This window comes from Brassica rapa, chromosome A03, assembly GCF_000309985.2.
Source record: "Brassica rapa cultivar Chiifu-401-42 chromosome A03, CAAS_Brap_v3.01, whole genome shotgun sequence".
Taxonomy (NCBI): Eukaryota; Viridiplantae; Streptophyta; class Magnoliopsida; order Brassicales; family Brassicaceae; genus Brassica; species Brassica rapa.
Genome location: NC_024797.2, coordinates 4,407,166 through 4,424,851, shown reverse-complemented (window position 1 = coordinate 4,424,851; position 17,686 = coordinate 4,407,166). Strand labels below are relative to the sequence as shown.

Genomic DNA, 17,686 nt, shown 5'->3' with positions numbered 1-17,686 from the left:
TACTCCAGTTGATATGCTTAAGACAAAAGTATGTGCAGAAAGAAAGAAAAGGTGACAGATAACAGTTTTGGTACATTGTTTATAACAATTCATCTCACACGTGTTCAATAGTTTCGGTTTTGGCACATTGACATACGAAATATATTGTATGTTCTCTGAAAATCTATATATGTGATACAAAAATTGAGATATTTAGAAGTAAAAATATAGGGAAGTGTACAAATATACAAAGAGACGAAGTTGAAGAATTAGAAAAAACGAGAACACACGGGTTACTCTACATCCTCAGGCTCAGCTATAAGTCTTAGCAGATGAGTCTACTTTATGTTTCTCTCTGAGACCATGAACCAAACGCTTCACAAGTCCTCTAACTCCGAAGGTCAACGATCGTCTCAACTCCAGAAGGTCACAGATCGTCTGGGAAGATGAGTTGAAGATCTTGGTTGTCTCTGTACACTTGAACCAGAGCTGCAGCTTTGTATACAAACAAACCAACCATTGCTGGAACTATCTGAAACGCACGACATTGTAAATAGAGACCTGATAAGTATTTGACTTTCAAGATCTCAAGGCATAAACAAGTAATGTAGCTTAGAAATAGCTACCTGGAAGTCAAACAAGTCATTCTGGAAGTACTTGTGAGAGAGAATCCACAGAGCATAGATTGCAGCTGGGATCACTAGACGTGGGGAAGAGAGTGCCATTCCACTGCCCCTGATTGTCCTCTTTACGAAGTCTTCAAGGTCTTCACTTCTAATCCCGATTCTGAGTTTGGACAAATACAAAAGCAAGTTAAGAGCAATGTAACCAATGAAAACTATTGCATGGAGGAAGTGACCAACGTTTAGATGAACTAGCAGCTTTACTTTTTGGTCTTCTTTTTCAGGAAGATATTAGGAACATCTTCGCGTGAAACACCATCCGCATATCCGTACAAAAGCTGAAGGTACAAGCAACTGCACTGGAAGCAGATTTGGTTAGGAATATGCGATGTTGACTGCACGAGTAAGTATGTTGCAGAACTTATAAATTGCAATCTCGAGAACTAACCTGAAAAGAACTCCAACTCCATAACTGACGGCAGCCTGTTTAGATAAAACAATATTTCTATAAAAAATAGTTTCATGAGGATGTTTAATCGTATGATTGACTTAAAAAGAAAAACAATTACCCATGAGAGAGCTTACCTGTGGTGATAAAGCTAGCAAGCAATATCCGCTGCAACCAGTTCCAATTACAATTGACAAGTACATCAGTTCACGCTTCAGCTACAAAAGAAAAATACACAAAAGCAATAATCATTCAGAGGTAACTTTTATAAACTCACTGACCCAAAACAATCACTGGAATCACGTACTGAACATATATTTCCCACAAACAACTGTTTTGGTAAACCATAATCAAAGAAACATACTGAAAGGAATAATCATACAGCTTCATATTTCAGAAAGTTCAGTTTCTTCCTTCGCTCGCTATCATCCCGTAATGCCTGCCACAAAACACCAAAAGGGTTATAGGGAAAGTAGATAAAACGCAGCTAACCATTGGAATGAGAAGAGGTTGTGAAACGAAGACAGAGAACAAGAATATTCAAAAAGAGATGACACACCTTAGCTAGAGCTTTCCTATTCATGGGGGCGGATTCACTTTCCCCAGCAATCCACTCTTGAGTTGGTTTAAGTTTCAAGAAACCGCTTTCATCATCATCTTCTGCGCCATCCACCAACCTCTCCTACAAATATAACGACAAAAGTAACAATTCCAAGTGAGAAAATTTGCCGCCATGAAAGCAAACTAAGCTCACTGCCATGTTGCAACAAGACAATATATCTCAAACTATCCCTGAATACATAAATAAAGGATCTTAAATCCTCAAAAGCAAACTCAGTTTTTTGACGGATTGATACTTTACAACTTAGAACTAAAAACCTACAGTTTGATCAACTAGCTAAACTACCAATGAACATATGAAAGAAACCAGCTTTAATCATTTTGATAATACAACCAAAAGAAAGATATCACAGTTCACCTGATTATCTAGTCCAATAGCTGAAGAAGCACCATCATTAGAGTTAAGATCAATAGATTCGAGAACTTCCCTTAACCAGAGCCTATCAGAAACTTTGGAAATGAAATCTCCATTTTCTTCCCTGTCTTTCAAGAACATCTGCAGCACATCCTCCCCCACGAGCTCACTCACTAAAAATCACCAAAGACACATTATAATTTTCACAAGCGATGGAAACCATGAGAATCATTTTGAGCAGGGACATTCATTGTGGAGACAAAACGTATAGAGAAAGGGAGAAGAAATGTATTGTTACCGGAGCGAGAAGCGGCGTTAAAGGCGGACAATCGTCGGGAATTCCTGCTCGGCGGTTTTCGGAGGAGGTACGGCGACGAAGGCCTCGCGTGCGGTGGAGGAGGAATGGCGCCGCTGGAAAACCACGAAGCGGCGGGAATCGAGAGAGTCTCCATGTGTGGACAGCCTCTCTCTCTCTCTCTCTCTCTCTCTCTCTCTCTCTCTGGTGGTTCCAGAAGAAGTAACAGTAGTAAGCTTATCTGACTTTTTGATGGGAAGAAAATAAAAGTTACAAGAACAAGTCCTTTTTATTATTCTTATTTTTCAGTTTCGCCCTTAATTTATTTTAATAACTCTTGAGTCCTGAGGAATTATTCTTAATATCTTTTTCTGTTCACCATTTTTCTCTGCCAAGTATTTTTTTAAAAAAATGTATTAATCAGCAAGAATTTAATTCAGTGTGGTTTCACTCAATCTCATGTAGCCTCTGGTCAACCAAGATGGTTACATGATCTTTTTGTTGCTGAAAAAAGTGCCCTCTAAGTGTTTTAATTCTTTGTGTTTGATGTTTAGATCCTCTGCTCGTGCTGGTGTAAGGAGTTCTTCATTATCAATGAAAATTTCAGTGAAAACAAAAAAGATTGTTTCCTACCATTGTTATTCCTTCTATTGACTCAATTAAAAAGAGTGAGGTGATTTTGTAATAAAATAGGAATATAAAGGGCTATTCAGCAAATAAAGACTAACATATAAACTGTAGAAAAGGCCTAGAGGTTTATGCCAATGTGAAGAAGAAGCATCAAAAAAAGAGGAGCTCGAACACTTCCGCCGTCGTCGTCGGAGAATACAGCAAAAGACTCCGGAGGAAAACGATAGCAGTTGAGGGAGATGGAGAAGGTGAAGATTGAAGAAATCCAGTCCACCGCTAAGAAACAGCGGATTGCTACTCACACTCATATCAAAGGCCTTGGCCTCGAGGTGGTTCTTCTCCTCCTCCTCCTCTCTCTCTCTCTCTCTATATATATATCCCCTGAGTATCTCTCTTTGAATCTAGTAGCTTGCAGTAGTACGCACGTATAGCTCATAGTTCTTTCGGGTTTAGTGTTCAAAGTTTTAACCTTTTAATGATTTTAAAGCTAATTGCTTTGAGACTTTTTTTTCTGCAAAGCTTCAATCTTCAAATGCATTTGTTATACTATATTGTGGTGCTGAAGAGTGCTTTGAGACCCATAAGCATTGCCTTTGTGATGATCCTCAGGTCCTTCATTGTGTGTTTCATTAACTTTATGTGGCTCTTTTACTGATAGTACTTTCTTGAGAGCACTGGTGTGATCTCTTTCTATAGCTTTTTTCGTTGCTAACTCTGCGTCTCTCCTATTCTAGCCAACGGGAATCCCTATACCATTAGCGGCTGGATTCGTGGGTCAGCTTGAGGCTAGAGAGGCAGCTGGTCTTGTAGTCGACATGATCAAGCAGAAGAAAATGGCTGGCAAGGCTCTTTTGCTCGCTGGACCTCCCGGAACTGGCAAAACAGCTTTGGCTCTTGGTATATCCCAAGAGCTTGGAAGTAAGGTAATCTTCAGATGTCCTCACTTTGCATCTTCTGAGTGTATTTTATTCACTTTTAACTTAATGTTAATTGTTTTTTGTTTGTTTGCAGGTTCCCTTCTGTCCAATGGTTGGATCTGAGGTTTACTCATCGGAGGTTAAGAAAACTGAGGTTCTCATGGAGAATTTTAGACGTGCCATTGGTCTACGTATCAAGGAAACCAAAGACGTCTACGAAGGAGAGGTGAGTGTGCTGCTATTCTCACTTCTCTCTTTGTGTTCTTGTGCCGTAACATGTTTTCCTTTTGAGTTCCAGGTTACGGAGCTGTCCCCTGAAGAAACTGAAAGCCTCACCGGAGGTTATGGTAAAAGCATCAGCCATGTTATCATTGGGCTCAAGACAGTCAAAGGAACCAAACAGCTGAAGCTGGATCCCACTATATACGATGCCTTGATTAAGGAGAAGGTTAGTTGTTTACATCAGTTTGAATTACCAGGTTATCATGTCCGGAAGTTCTAATTATATTTACTGTTTTGGCTCTCAGGTAGCTGTAGGAGATGTTATATACATTGAAGCAAACAGTGGAGCTGTCAAGCGTGTGGGTAGAAGCGATGCTTTTGCCACTGAGTTCGATCTGGAAGCAGAAGAATATGTTCCACTTCCTAAAGGAGAGGTTCACAAAAAGAAAGAGATTGTGCAGGTTTACTTTTCTATAACCTTTGCTTTATCCCAAGAACTCTCCTTTGTGTTATAGCCTCTTAAAAAATTTCTTCACTTTGGTTTTAGGATGTGACGCTTCAAGATCTGGATGCAGCAAATGCTCAACCTCAAGGAGGGCAGGACATACTTTCTTTGATGGGGCAAATGATGAAACCCCGGAAGACTGAGATCACTGATAAGCTGCGGCAAGAAATAAACAAGGTGATCTTCACTAAGTACTAAATGATTTTTTGTTTAAAATTAAATTATGCTAGAGGAGTAATAGTATGTAATGTCTGATTATTGCAGGTCGTGAACCGTTATATAGATGAAGGTGTTGCAGAGCTTGTTCCAGGAGTTCTATTTATCGATGAGGTGCATATGCTTGATATGGAGTGCTTTTCATACTTGAACCGTGCTCTTGAGAGCTCATTGTCTCCTATAGTGATATTTGCAACAAACAGAGGTGTTTGCAACGTAAGGTGAGCAGAAGCGCTGAACCTTTTCATTCTTTGAAAATCTTTGGTTAACTAAGTTACTGTGATTCACTTTAATTTGCAGAGGGACTGATATGCCTAGTCCACATGGCGTCCCTATTGACTTGTTGGATCGGTTGGTCATTATCAGGACTCAAATCTATAATCCCTCTGAAATGATACAGGTTATTTTGATTGTAACTTTAGGTTCGGTTTTTTATTAGTTAACAACATTCTAATAAATGTGTAATGTGGGTCAGATTATAGCCATTCGCGCGCAAGTGGAAGAGCTAACGGTTGATGAAGAATGTTTGGTCCTACTCGGGGACATTGGGCAAAGAACATCCTTAAGGTTTTAAGACTAAGATTGTCATTATGCCCTTATTACCCAAAAAAACAAAACTCGTTATGTCATCTCTAAACCGTGCGTTCACTTGCAGGCACGCGGTCCAGCTTTTGTCTCCTGCGAGCATCGTGGCAAAAATGAATGGACGTGACAGTATCTGCAAGGTAATTTTTTTAACAGTAGTGCAGAGTCATATTGTAAAAAACCTCCCAGTGTAATAATATCCTTGGCGTTTCAACATGTGACAGGCTGATATAGAGGAAGTAACATCACTGTACCTGGATGCCAAATCTTCAGCAAAGCTTTTGCACGAGCAACAAGAAAAATACATCTCCTGAGAAACACTTTATCCAATGCGGCCAAAAAGAAAAGAGAAACACTAATCAAAATGTTTTATCAAAATATTTCTCTGTTTGCTGAGTCTCTTTTAACTCTATTTTGTAATCTCTAAGACATGAAGGAATCTTAATCTTGATGGGATAGAATTGTTTTGCCAGATTCTGTTAGTTTAGCCAATGTATTGTACGTGGGCCAATACTCGGCTCGTTCTTGAGATTGTAACATGAGTTGGGTTTATTCATATTGAGTTGTAACAGACCTTGAATCAAAGTGGGAGGAAACCGGAAAACTGAAACTCGAGTGGTGCAGCAGTGCGAGTGTTCACACTTTTTGGAGAAGGAATGGTTATGTCTTAAACATCCAACGGCTTATGAACTGAGAAAACAGATGTTCAGTGATATTTAAATCTTTGAAAACAGTTTGTGTTAACCATTTGTAAAAGCCAATTGTTTCGACAAAAAAAAAAAAGAAGGTCCCACCGAGACTTGAACTCGGGTTACTGGATTCAGAGTCCAATGTCCTGACCACTAGACCATGGGACCATTTTGCACGTCATAAATAATTGTTATATTTTGGCCCTTCTTGACATTATATGAGTGATAACGGTGAATTGTTTGTTAGTATTTTAATAGTTGCAAAAATGTATATAGGTGTGGTTACATTTTGTCAATGTCCCCATGTGATTTGCGAGTAGTAGTCAAAAACTCCACAGAGGATAAAAGAGAGCAACAGAGTAGGTAGGACCCAAATTAATCGGAGCCGTTTATCCTTGTCTTGTTTTCTTGCATAATCGTGGGACCCTCTTAGCCTCACAAAATTTAAATTTTATTTACTGGCTATAAATTTATTTTGAATTGTTATCTAAATTTATTATAGTTAAAAAGATGAGCGATTTGCATAAAAAATATGACATAAGTTTAAAATTTGTAAATATGGAACTTGGGCCAAAAACACACTGAAACCCAAACTGTTCATGGTTGGATTTACACAGTTGCCCCTATAGCTCTGCTACGGTAAGAAAGAGAAACAAATTAATATTTTATTTAATATCTATGTAAAAATGAGAAATCTAATAAGTTAAAAACATTATTTTGTCTCTTCTTTCACGTTCTCTCTTTCTCTTTCTCTTTCTATTCTGTAATTTTTTCAGAATTATCATCGTCTCTTTTTTCTTTCTTGGCAAATCCAAATCTCAATTTTGTAAATCATAAACTCTTTTCAATTTGATTTAAAAGTTTCGTCTATCCAATCATATACGAAATATAAAAAAGCAATTTTTTCTCTTCGTCTCTTTGTACGACGGCGCGTGAACTAGTCTCATCACCATCCACCGCCGCCTCCGCCACTTTACCATCATCAAGTATCATCTCTGGTGGATCAGTTGAGAAGACAAGAGCAGGCTAAGGGTAAAGCACCGAAGTAGTGTACTTTTTCTTAATTGTTATCACAGTTCTTGGAATTGTTTTTCTATTTAATAATGATGTAATTTATGAAATAACCGGTTAACATATTTTTTTGTCTTTTTTTTATAGTTAGCCGGCTACGAAAAACGAACACATTAATAGTCTTATATTTGGTGTTTGGACTAGTGAATGTAAAAAAATTATATGTTCGGCTAAACAGAAAATTAACTCTCTAACAAATCACAATACATAATATTAATTTGTGATCGGCTAAACAGAAAATTAACTCTCAAACAAATTGCAATAGATTTACATGTACGGCTAAATATAAAATTAACTCTCTAATAAACTGCAAAATATATGACTGAATTTACTTTTACGGTTAAACATAAAATTAACCATCTATTAAATCACAATATATGATTAAAAAAATGGTTAGCCGTATATAATATATTATATTCGACTAAACATAAGATTTCCTATTAAAATATTTTATATTCTTTATATGGTTATGCTTATTGTTAGCTGGTTTGGGATAACTCATACCAAATTATTTATGTTTTACTAATATTGTATCTTGAATTGTAATATTGCATTTGTTGTTTGCATGAAATCAAAACATAAACGCGTAATGAACAAGGAAGATGATATTCAAGACCTGTGATTCATACATATTATATTATTCGCAACAATGATTATTTTGTGTGTGATTCAACAGAGACTCATGCAACTAGTAATCCAGGATGTCATCAGTAAACAGACGTTTACTCTTCCGTCAGCTTCTATGGCCAGTCTCCGTCGTCGTGTCTCCGGGAGCCTCTGTTCTTCGCTTCTTCTTCGGCATCCTCTCTCATCCTTTTATTTGTTCTCTCTCCTCTTGTTCTTCTTCCTCCTCTATAGCATCATGGATCTTCCTCCTCTCCATTAGCTGAAATGAAGGCAAGCTGTAGCAAGGGTGAGGTGACGGGAAGCTGTAACATACGTGAGGTGACGGCGTGACGGTGAGCTTGAGCAGAGGTGAGGTAACTGTGTGATGGCGAGCTTGAGCAGAGGTAATGGTGTGATGGAGTGACGATGCGACGGTTAGTTGACATGATGGTGTGACGGCGATAGAAAAGAAAAGAAGGTGATAAATTTGAAGATAAGAAGAGAGGAGATATCAAGAGTGTATCAATTATGATGGAGAAGACGAGGTAATTTTGTAGCAATAGGCGATGAAATTATCGAGGAAAACCAAAGAGTGTATCGATTGGTGGATGAGGAAGTAACTCTCTCTTGATAAAAAATAAACACGTGTAATGTAGAGATACAGAGGTTCTGAATATGGTATAGGTTGTGTTTTCGCTCAACATAGGGGTACAACAGCCATTATAAAAAGACACATCAGCGAGAAAGTGGCTTTTCCATATCTGCAAATTATGCAGTTATCTTTGTACATGAAGTGCAATTTCTCTAAAAAGATATGGAAGAGAGATTTGATTTGACTGACAAAGAAGGCATCTCTTGGGATGTTTCCATAAGTATTTCATTATTATTGTACTCAAACATGTGCCCGTCTTTCAAATGCCAAACACAAAATATACGAATTTATATAATCAAATTTTGCTTTAAATTGGTGTTCAAAACACAATTCCTTTAAATTATAAAAACTCATTTCTTTGCAGCTGTTCTTGTCATCCCCATTTAGCTTGAAAATAGTTTATGCGAGAGAAAATCCGATTTACCATTTCAGAAATACACAATCCAAATTTGAAAATTTAAGAAAAAAAAACTTAAATAATAATATCAATAGCCAGTGTCATTTTCTCAAATATGTTTTATTTTTGTCTATATTTTATCTTTAAAATGTCACAATATAAGTGAGTATATGTTTGTCTAAAATCATGTTAATCTTTGTCATAGCATGGTGGGTGATGCATAGATTATTTGAGAACCACTGATCAAACTCTCTATCTACAACAGCTGCTCGGATCATTCCCTAAAAAGCTTCTGAATTGAACTGTCTTTTTAGACTGTTGGCAAGTCTTTTAAATGTCCTATAGAGAGATTTGCTTTAGAAAAGTATTAATTTGGATTGACAGATTCCATAATACCACCCTTTTACAAGTCGTTGTTTGCATTAATGAGTTATAGGACAGTTATTAATTATAGAATTATTGAAATAATTTTTTAAAATTGGAAAAAGACTGGTTTAATGGTGTGTACTGTGTACAATGAACCCTGCAAATTAGACAACGCACACAAACAAAACACACCACACTCCTTTCTCTTCCCATCCTTTGTTTCCTCCACATTCTTCTCTCTTTCTTCCTCCAAGAAGTAACACAATTTCCCAGATTCAAAGCTCTTTTCCTTTTTCAAAGTCTTTCAAAAGGAATTAAAGAATCTCAGCAACCATCTCTTCTTATTCTTCCCTTTTTCTTTCATATACAAATAGGGAGATAATTTACTCTAAGAGCATCTCCAAAAGAAACTCTATAACTTCAAATATAGAGTTTTTGGCTCTCCAAAAAGGAACTTCAAAACTTCAAATTTAGAGTTTTAAGAAGTGAAGTTTCACTACTCAAAACTCTAAATTTGAAGTTTCATCATTTTATTTGCATTTTGGTCCTTATAATTAATTATACATCACATTTATGATTCTTAAGTATTTTTTTATTCATGGTTTTAATCTTTAAAACTTCTGTATATTTTAAATATTTCAAATTTATTTTTATAAATTAAAATTTTACATATAAAAGTTTTTTTAAAAATCAAAATAAAGATTTATAATATTTTAAAACTAGATTTAGACAAAAAGAATATTACAAAAGAAACTTAATAATTTTTTTTAAGAAGATATATACATGAAGACATAATTGTTATACAAATTTAAATATTACATCAACACTAATAGTCTAGTAAATTTTCTCTGGAACTTCTAAAATATTGTCCAAACAAATTTTGTATAACCGAAAATGGAGCATTAATAAAATAATTTTATGTAATAATGTGGTATTTTTCTTGTAGTTTAATATTTAGTTATGTATTTCTATTTATAATTTTATATTTTAATGTAAGATTTTATTAATTAATATTACTATAATATTTTTATATATGTGCTAGTTATCTACAAAAGTTTTATGGATTTATATTAATTATGACAAATATAAGGAGCATAATATAAATTACAAATAGTTTTGAAGTTAAATTTGAAGTTTTCCTTTTAGAAAAAAATATCTTGAAACTTCAAATATAGAATTTGCAAAACTCTATAATAGAGAGTCTTTTTGGAGATGCTCTAATAAAACTTGAGAAAAAGCAAAAGGAAACACACACAAAACATTAATCTTAACTTTCTCTTTCTTTCTTTTTGTAATATCTCTTTCACTCACTTTAAAGTTTCTTCAGAGATTCGAAAACAATATCTTCCAGAAACTGCTTCAAGTTTCTTCTACTCGATCAACCTCATCACCCACTTCTCATAAAAAGCACCAACCCAATCCAACTTTCAAATCTTTTCCTCAGTCTCTTTATTCATTTTCAGACAAGATTCGAGACAATCTTGTGTTCTGCTGATTTGTTGTACTACAATACAAACTTATGGATCGGAAGAAAGGGTGCAAGATCAGGAAGAGAGGTGGTTCTTCCTCCTCTTCTTCATCTCTAGCTCGTCAAAACCGCTTCAAACGCGCAATTTTCGCCGGTAAAAGAGCCGCACAAGACAACGGCGGCTCAGGAACTCCGGTGAAGTCCATCTCCGCCGCTAAAACTCCCGTACTCTTGTCCTTATCGCCGGAAAAACATTCTGTAGATCAATTTCAGAAACTCCCAATGTCGGCAAGAAAGCTGGCGGCAACTCTGTGGGAGATCAGCGACGGCGGCACAGATCCTGCCCTAAACTCCGACAGAGATAACTTGAGAAGCAAGAAACCGTCGAGAAACATAAGGAAGAAGCCAACAGAGATCTCTTCCAATCACATCCAGCTAAACTCATCCGATCCCATTTCCCGGTTTGGATCAGAGGTTAGTGTTTGCTTCCGTCTCAAGTTTCCTATGTTTTTTTTCTTTATTCTTTTCTTGAACTCCAAGTCTTGATAATCAAACTTTTCATAGAGAACCATTCTCCATGAAAGAGCAACAGATCCTCAGAAACAAAAACTAATAGAATACAAAACCACCGGCACAAACTCGGTACGTTATTTTTCTTTCTTACAAAACAAAACAACCTTTCTTGCGTAAGAAGAAACCACTGATTAGTTAAACCCTAAACCTAACAGGTGAAAACTCGTTTCAAGAACATCAACGACGGCTTAAAAACGTCTAAAGAGCTCGTAAAGGTGTTAAAACGTATCGGCAAACTCGGAGACGATCACAAGACAGCAAGCAACCGTTTAATCTCAGCTCTGGTTTGCGAACTAGACAGAGCAAGATCTTCTCTGAAGCATCTGATGAGCGAGTTCGACGCTGAGGAGGAGGAGAGACGAAGTTTAATAGAGAAGCTTCGAGAAGAGGCGGTGGTCGAGAGAAAGCTCAGGCAACGAACGGAGAAGATGAACAGAAAGTTAGGGAGAGAGCTGGAGGAGGCTAAGGAAAGGGAGAGGAAGATGAAGGAGGAGATGGAGAGAGAGAAGAGATCGAGAGATGTTCTTGAAGAAGTGTGCGATGAGCTGGCGAGAGGAATCGGAGAAGATAAGAAGGATATGGAGAAAGAGAGGGAGATGATGCGAATAGCTGATGTTCTGAGGGAAGAGAGGGTTCAGATGAAGCTTATGGAGGCGAAGTTCGAGTTCGAGGAGAAACACGCCGCCGTGGAGCGGCTTAAGAAGGATCTCCGGAGGGTTCTTGAGGGAAAAGGGTCGTCGGAGATTGGTCGAGTTTTAGAGATAATAGATGGTTCTGATGATGAGAGTGATCTTAAGTCGATTGAGCTGAACATGGAGAGTGGAAGTAAGTGGGGTTATGTCGAAGATGATGATCCTGTGGAGAAGAGATCAGTGGTTGTTGATAACGGGGAGAGAGATGAATCTTTGAAGACTCTAAAAGAGTACATTGTTTCCAATATGAGATTCATTGGTTCCTCCTCGTCGGAGCAGTGGAATCATCGGCACTTACCAAGCGTGGAGTTTGTGTAATCACCGGAGCCAGAGCCAGCAAGAAAAAAATAGTATCATTTTTTAATGTGTATATGTATTTTATTCAATTTAATTTTTGGATTTTATCTAGCAAAATGTAATTTTAATATAAACCACCATAAGTTACATATCTTAGTCAAATCACTGCTTTAAATTCTATTCATGTTATTAAACATTATATTTTCACCTTGATATATATGCATCTTTTGAAAATCGGAATTTATAACCTAACAGTTTGTATTAATGTAGATGTGTGTGTTTTAGAGGAGAAGGCATTAGCTAATTAAATAACTAATCAAATCATGTTTTGGATTGGTTTGAAGGATAATGTACATTATTGTATATTTGTTTGAGTTTGTGAATATTTTTATTAAACAGTTTATTTGATTGCTGGCATGATTGATGATACACACATGGAAACGCAGGGTCAGGGTAAACTAGAATCATACTAATAATTGCAACAATTAGAATACGAACAACGAACTATAATGAGGTATAATTGATGCCAGAATGGATTAGTATTACGATTTTGAATAAAAAAACGAAACAACAACGAGGTTTTCTCTGTTATTGTGTGGACATCGAACACCGTCATTGCATCTTCCCATGTGAACTTGTCTCAACTATCCGTTACGTATCACCCTATATGTTTTGTCGTAAAACTAAAATTCAATCAAAACGTTGCAAAGTTAATGAGATGACAAGAAAAAACCCGAAAAGTAGGTCTTCATTTCCTGTAGATATTGACTCGTAACACATGAAAGTTAGGGTCCTTAGAGCAGCTGCAACGGTGGTCCTTACAAAAAAATCCTTAGCAACAAATTATTTTTATAATATGTGGGGACCAAAAAAATTAGGAATCTGTGCCATAATTGTGTCTTGGAGTCCGTAGGTAAGGATCAATTCTTTGCTGGGCTTGTCACTGTGCGCGGGTCCCATGGCCGGGTGGAAACCTGCGATTGGTCCTTTTTTTCTTTTTTTTTTTTTTTTTTTTAACTGAAAAAAAAATAAAATAATATAAAAGATTTACCTAGGTTATGGAGCCATGAGTAACACGGTTGTGGATGCCCTTAGGGATAGGAACACAATTGCTGTGAATATTTTGAAATTTTGTGAAATTTGCAATTTGTTTTGTTTTTTTTCTGGATCAATATTTTCCATAAAAAGTTACCCTGTTACAAAAGAAAAGTAAAACTCATTAAATTTGAACACTATTTAGTAGAGTGAAAGAAGTATCGGGTGCCTGCCACTAGGCTTACTTTACCATGAGAAGAGGTCAAATGCTGAAGACATTGGCCTAAATACAAGCAGAGATATTGTCAGTGTGATGATCTTATCAAGTGTATGTGTGGCTTTATCTCTTTGTCTCCCTTTGTCTGTATAAACTTTGAAAAGTTCAATGAACCTATTGGTGACGACTTGTTTGCTCAAGTTTCGCTACAAACCAAGTTTAGATATATAATTCCAAACATAAAAACAACTCAGCCAAACAAGTTAATGAATCACTAGTTTTATGTATACATTTGAAGATGGAACAAGCAGAAGCAACAAGACAGACAATGAAAAGCAGACAAACTAAATATATCTGTTTGGATCCGATAATGATTTCAATCAAAAATCTTGATGTTGGTATACAAAACTCCAATAGCACTACCGCGAAAAATATATTGACGTTGAACGTGAGGGTCTTATTTTTTATTTGCATGTGAAAGATAATGGCAACTATGTATCAATTTTAAAGTTCTTTTTGACATTTTCCATGTTTCTGTTTTGAAAATATAAAATATTTCCATGTGAATTTATAAATAATACATAAAAATCAATTAAATAAAAAATAACGTCAATAACTAACAAAAAAAGGAAGAAAAAAAAAAGAGTCGGTGTTTTATTTTGTTATAAAAAAAATTAAGCATTCTATTTGTAAAGGGCAATTGTCAATAATAGCACATTTTGAAGTTTATGTGTCAAAAATAGCACTAGAAGGAGAAAGTCACAAAAATGACATTCATTAAAGGGTAAAATATCTATAATACCCTTGGTTTAAAATTAAATAAATAAACTAAAATAAATAAAAATAAAAAAAATAAAATAAAAAAAAAATTTTTTTTTTATAGTTTCAGATTATATGTTTTCAGATTCGAAATTTTTATAATTTTTTTAAAAAAGAAAATTTCAAATTTTTTTTTTATTTTTTTTTCAGATTTTCTTTTTATAATTTAAAAATACTTTTTGAAATTGTTTTTAAAATTTTAATTTATTATTTTTTATTTTATTATTTATTATTTATAAAATTTTAAACCCTAATTCCAAAACCAACCCCTTAACTCTAAACCCTAAGGTTTGGATTAATTAACCCTTATAAGTGTACATTACCTCTTTAATGAAACCTATTTTTGTGATTTTGAGCCTTGAATGCTACTTTGGAAACAAAAACTTGGTTTGGTGTTATTCTAGTCTTTTTCTCATTTGTAAATTAAGAATTTATTTTGGCTTCCTCTCAGGTCTGCCACAGCTCTTGTATTTTTAAATAGCTTCAAGTTGGTCACGACTCGCAAGTGTCCGCTTAATGGTTTCAAGTTACTTTCACAACTTGGTTAATCAAAAAAAAAAATACTTTCACAACAAAACTAAAGAACTATTCATTTGTAAATCCGGTATTGTTCAATAATCACTTCATAACTATGTTGACTTTCGTTTGTGTCTCTATTGGTTCAGTATAAACAGTCAACATACTTTGTTGACCAGAAGAAAAAGTTGATCAGTGACTAGTCAAGGAGGACTTGCCTGAAAACAGTAAAGGGACTAAACTGAAATAAAGCACTTCAGTTTAACTAGGTGTGGTGACGTGGCAATCAGACATGCAGCAAAGCAATGCCCGCGCAACACCTGGTCAAAAACCCATGTCTGCAAATGTCTTCTCTGATCAAAGCTCAAGTGAGAGAGCACAGAGATTCTCCAGAGACAAGAAACCCTTTTGTCTTATTTCCAGGGCGGCGATACTCTCTTGTGGCGACTGTTGTGTACGCGGGAACCTTCATGGAGGTGGACCCGGTGGGAGTTTCTGTGGATACAGTGGAAGCGTCGACGGTGTTTCCAGGGTTCAAGTTCTCGCCAACTGACGTGGAGCTGATCTCTTATTACCTCAAGCGGAAGATGGACGGTTTGGAGCGGTCCGTTGAGGTTATACCGGAAACCGATATTTACAACTTCGAGCCTTGGGATTTGCCCGGTTTGTTCTGTTTCTACTCTTTGATGTTCGCCTGATTTACACTCAGGGATCAGAACTTACTATTTTGGGTGCACTCAGTCTCGTTATCAGATATTCAGAACTTAATTACTATTTTGGGTGTCCTGTTTTTTACTGTTCTTATTTTTTTTTGTTTTTTTTGGTAACATGTTAAGATAAAAGAAAACTGACAAAGCTGTTTTACAAAAAAAAAGGAAAAAAAAAAAAAAAAACTGTTGTTGTTACGATCTTGTGATTCCTTCTAAGCATTACCTTTTCTTGGCAGCAACATGTGTTTCGTGGAGTGTTTTAAGATAGTTAACGTTCCTATTTTTTTCTTTCCAGATAAGTCAATAGTTAAATCTGATACAGAATGGTTCTTCTTCTGTCCACGTGGCAAAAAGTATCCACATGGCTCACAGAACAGGAGAACAACCAAGATGGGGTACTGGAAAGCCACTGGGAAAGAACGTGATGTTAAGTCTTCTTCTGAAGTGGTCGGAACAAAGAGGACGCTTGTCTTCCATATCGGTCGTGCACCAAAAGGAGAAAGAACGGAGTGGATTATGCACGAGTATTCCATGAAAGGATCACCACTGGTAAAACTGTTCTGAAACTTAAAACTGTTAACGTGATTACATACTTTGATACTGTTTATAATTGTCAAGATCCACTCCAAGACATTTAGTTGATTATCTTGTGTGAATTTTAGGACGATGCTTTGGTTGTTTGCCGGCTCAGGAGGAACAGAGAGTTTCATAAGGCACCAGAGCCAAATTTAGCAGCCGATAAGCACATGATCTTGCCAAATGATCCGGCTAGTTCAGGTCGCCCATCTGATTGGGACAGCATGATTGATTTTTACCTTGCAGGTGAACCAGGTGAAAATCTTCTCACTGAAATGGCAGAAACATCAAGAAATGTACAGGTTTGCCCCCTTTGTTCCACTTCTTGTCAATGAATATTGATCGGAGCCGGTCCTGAGATTTCAAAGGCTATAAACATTTTAGGACGGATCTTGAAAGATTTTTTTTTTAATTCTTCCCATAATTTAGGGACAACCAAACTTATGTATATTAGTTATCAAAATTTTGAGGCTAAAACGAAGGTTTCATCCGAAGGCTGTGCCGAGGACCGGTTGTGATATTGATCTACCATTTAGGCATCCATATACTTATTTGATAGCTTTGGATATATATATACTAACGTTTCACATAGGCGTAATTTTCTTGATAACAATTGGATGATGGTTCTTTATTCTTGCACTTATTGATAAAATCTTGTGTGTGTGTGTGTTTAGGTGCATGCTGATGAGGATTTCTTTGCGGATATCCTAAGCGACGAAATCATCAATCTTGATGAAGCGGTGACGACGGGGAAAACACCAAACGAAGTGCCAACACTTGAGTCAGCAGCATCGGCGATAAGGGTACTTCCATTACCAACCATGATAGACAAACAGATGGTTTCACTCTTAGAAGAAAGACAACCACAGGAGAAGGAAGGAAAAGAGAGCAGTTGCACTGAACCATTGTCGAGCTGCTTCGTGGGACTATACTCGATCAAAACGGTGAACCGGGTACGATGGGATGTTATCATAGGTGCAGTGGCTCTCATTGCAATGTTGTTTTATCTAGAGGAGGCTATGTAACTATGTAAGTAGTTGGAACCGATGTCCTGTGTTGTTGTGTTTTGGGCATTGCTTGCTTTGGATGTTGATGTTTGTTTTTGTGTATAGGTTTGTTTTGTGTATAGTGTTTCAACTTGAGTAATCTGTCAATTTTTGGTACGGTTTTAGAACTGCAAGCAAACCGATAATTCAAAACCCTGAAATGGGAAGAACCTTGAAATCAAAACTAAACCGATGCAATTAGGCTTGTGGATTTTCTTTTTTGGTTCGTTCCTTCTTTGGGATAAAGAGATTCTGTTTATTTTTTTCGGATATAGAGATATGAATTGTTTAGATATTTGTAAAATTTGGTTCAAATTAGTAAAAATATTAAAAACCCAGTTTTTATGTAGAAAAGTTATAAATCTAAATTGGTTTTAATTCTGTTCAATTATTAAGATAATTTCAGATAATTCAAATTACACTTTAGAATATTTGGATTATCCGCATAAAATATCATATAATTTTTTTCAAAATAGATTAAAATAATAGATAAAAATTTAAATAGTTCAATATATTTATAAAGGTTCAGATATCTCTGTGAATTTCGGTTTTTGTTTTGA

The 17,686-nt window shown here is 36.0% G+C and overlaps 4 protein-coding genes and 1 non-coding gene across 7 annotated transcripts; 3 read left to right on the top strand and 2 right to left on the bottom strand.

The window, feature by feature from the left end:
- Positions 1–117: 117 nt before the first annotated feature.
- Positions 118–15,320, bottom strand: LOC103856512. Of its 3 annotated transcripts, none has more exons than XM_009133625.3 (10): positions 15,315–15,320; positions 2,325–2,497; positions 2,030–2,199; positions 1,610–1,732; positions 1,433–1,489; positions 1,188–1,268; positions 1,051–1,085; positions 867–956; positions 606–765; positions 121–511 (listed from the first exon to the last, which is right to left on the bottom strand). In XM_009133625.3, exons 2-10 carry the CDS (start codon positions 2,476–2,478, stop codon positions 407–409), a joined length of 975 nt encoding a protein of 324 aa, XP_009131873.1. In that variant the 5' UTR covers positions 2,479–2,497; positions 15,315–15,320; the 3' UTR covers positions 121–406. The 3 variants fall into 3 exon arrangements, with proteins under 3 accessions (XP_009131875.1, XP_009131873.1, XP_033144657.1); XM_033288766.1 differs by lacking the exon at positions 15,315–15,320 and adding an exon at positions 2,528–2,580; XM_009133627.3 differs by lacking the exon at positions 15,315–15,320 and having other exon boundaries at positions 118–507; positions 2,325–2,576.
- LOC103856511 (ruvB-like protein 1) lies at positions 3,053–5,967 on the top strand. Its single transcript, XM_009133624.3, has 11 exons — positions 3,053–3,280; positions 3,686–3,874; positions 3,963–4,094; positions 4,167–4,316; positions 4,396–4,551; positions 4,638–4,772; positions 4,860–5,032; positions 5,112–5,211; positions 5,287–5,378; positions 5,467–5,536; positions 5,621–5,967. Exons 1-11 carry the CDS (start codon positions 3,191–3,193, stop codon positions 5,708–5,710), a joined length of 1,377 nt encoding a protein of 458 aa, XP_009131872.2. The 5' UTR covers positions 3,053–3,190; the 3' UTR covers positions 5,711–5,967.
- On the bottom strand, positions 6,182–6,253 carry TRNAQ-CUG. Its single transcript has one exon. It is a non-coding gene; the product is annotated as a tRNA-Gln (tRNA).
- LOC103856510 (golgin subfamily A member 6-like protein 1) lies at positions 10,399–12,420 on the top strand. Its single transcript, XM_009133623.3, has 3 exons — positions 10,399–11,119; positions 11,210–11,287; positions 11,374–12,420. Exons 1-3 carry the CDS (start codon positions 10,697–10,699, stop codon positions 12,226–12,228), a joined length of 1,356 nt encoding a protein of 451 aa, XP_009131871.1. The 5' UTR covers positions 10,399–10,696; the 3' UTR covers positions 12,229–12,420.
- Positions 14,639–17,243, top strand: LOC103856509 (NAC domain-containing protein 89). The gene is made up of 4 exons (XM_009133622.3): positions 14,639–15,457; positions 15,800–16,053; positions 16,167–16,382; positions 16,755–17,243. Exons 1-4 carry the CDS (start codon positions 15,100–15,102, stop codon positions 17,103–17,105), a joined length of 1,179 nt encoding a protein of 392 aa, XP_009131870.1. The 5' UTR covers positions 14,639–15,099; the 3' UTR covers positions 17,106–17,243.
- Positions 17,244–17,686: the final 443 nt, after the last annotated feature.

Bases quoted from the DNA above. Each gene is read 5' to 3' on its own strand.
- LOC103856512 (XM_009133627.3), bottom strand. From the start codon at position 2,478: ATGGAGACTCTCTCGATTCCCGCCGCTTCGTGGTTTTCCAGCGGCGCC. The intron at 1,269-1,432 runs GTATGATTATTC...TTTCTTTTGTAG, and splicing joins ACTTTCTGAAATATGAAGCT to CTGAAGCGTGAACTGATGTA. The intron at 508-605 runs GTAGCTATTTCT...CGTTTCAGATAG, and splicing joins ATGACTTGTTTGACTTCCAG to TTCCAGCAATGGTTGGTTTG.
- LOC103856511 (XM_009133624.3), top strand. From the start codon at position 3,191: ATGGAGAAGGTGAAGATTGAAGAAATCCAGTCCACCGCTAAGAAACAG. The intron at 3,281-3,685 runs GTGGTTCTTCTC...CTCCTATTCTAG, and splicing joins TCAAAGGCCTTGGCCTCGAG to CCAACGGGAATCCCTATACC. The intron at 4,317-4,395 runs GTTAGTTGTTTA...TTTGGCTCTCAG, and splicing joins ATGCCTTGATTAAGGAGAAG to GTAGCTGTAGGAGATGTTAT.
- LOC103856510 (XM_009133623.3), top strand. From the start codon at position 10,697: ATGGATCGGAAGAAAGGGTGCAAGATCAGGAAGAGAGGTGGTTCTTCC. The intron at 11,120-11,209 runs GTTAGTGTTTGC...AACTTTTCATAG, and splicing joins TTTCCCGGTTTGGATCAGAG to AGAACCATTCTCCATGAAAG. The intron at 11,288-11,373 runs GTACGTTATTTT...TAAACCTAACAG, and splicing joins AAACCACCGGCACAAACTCG to GTGAAAACTCGTTTCAAGAA.
- LOC103856509 (XM_009133622.3), top strand. From the start codon at position 15,100: ATGCCCGCGCAACACCTGGTCAAAAACCCATGTCTGCAAATGTCTTCT. The intron at 16,054-16,166 runs GTAAAACTGTTC...TGTGAATTTTAG, and splicing joins CCATGAAAGGATCACCACTG to GACGATGCTTTGGTTGTTTG. The intron at 16,383-16,754 runs GTTTGCCCCCTT...GTGTGTGTTTAG, and splicing joins AAACATCAAGAAATGTACAG to GTGCATGCTGATGAGGATTT.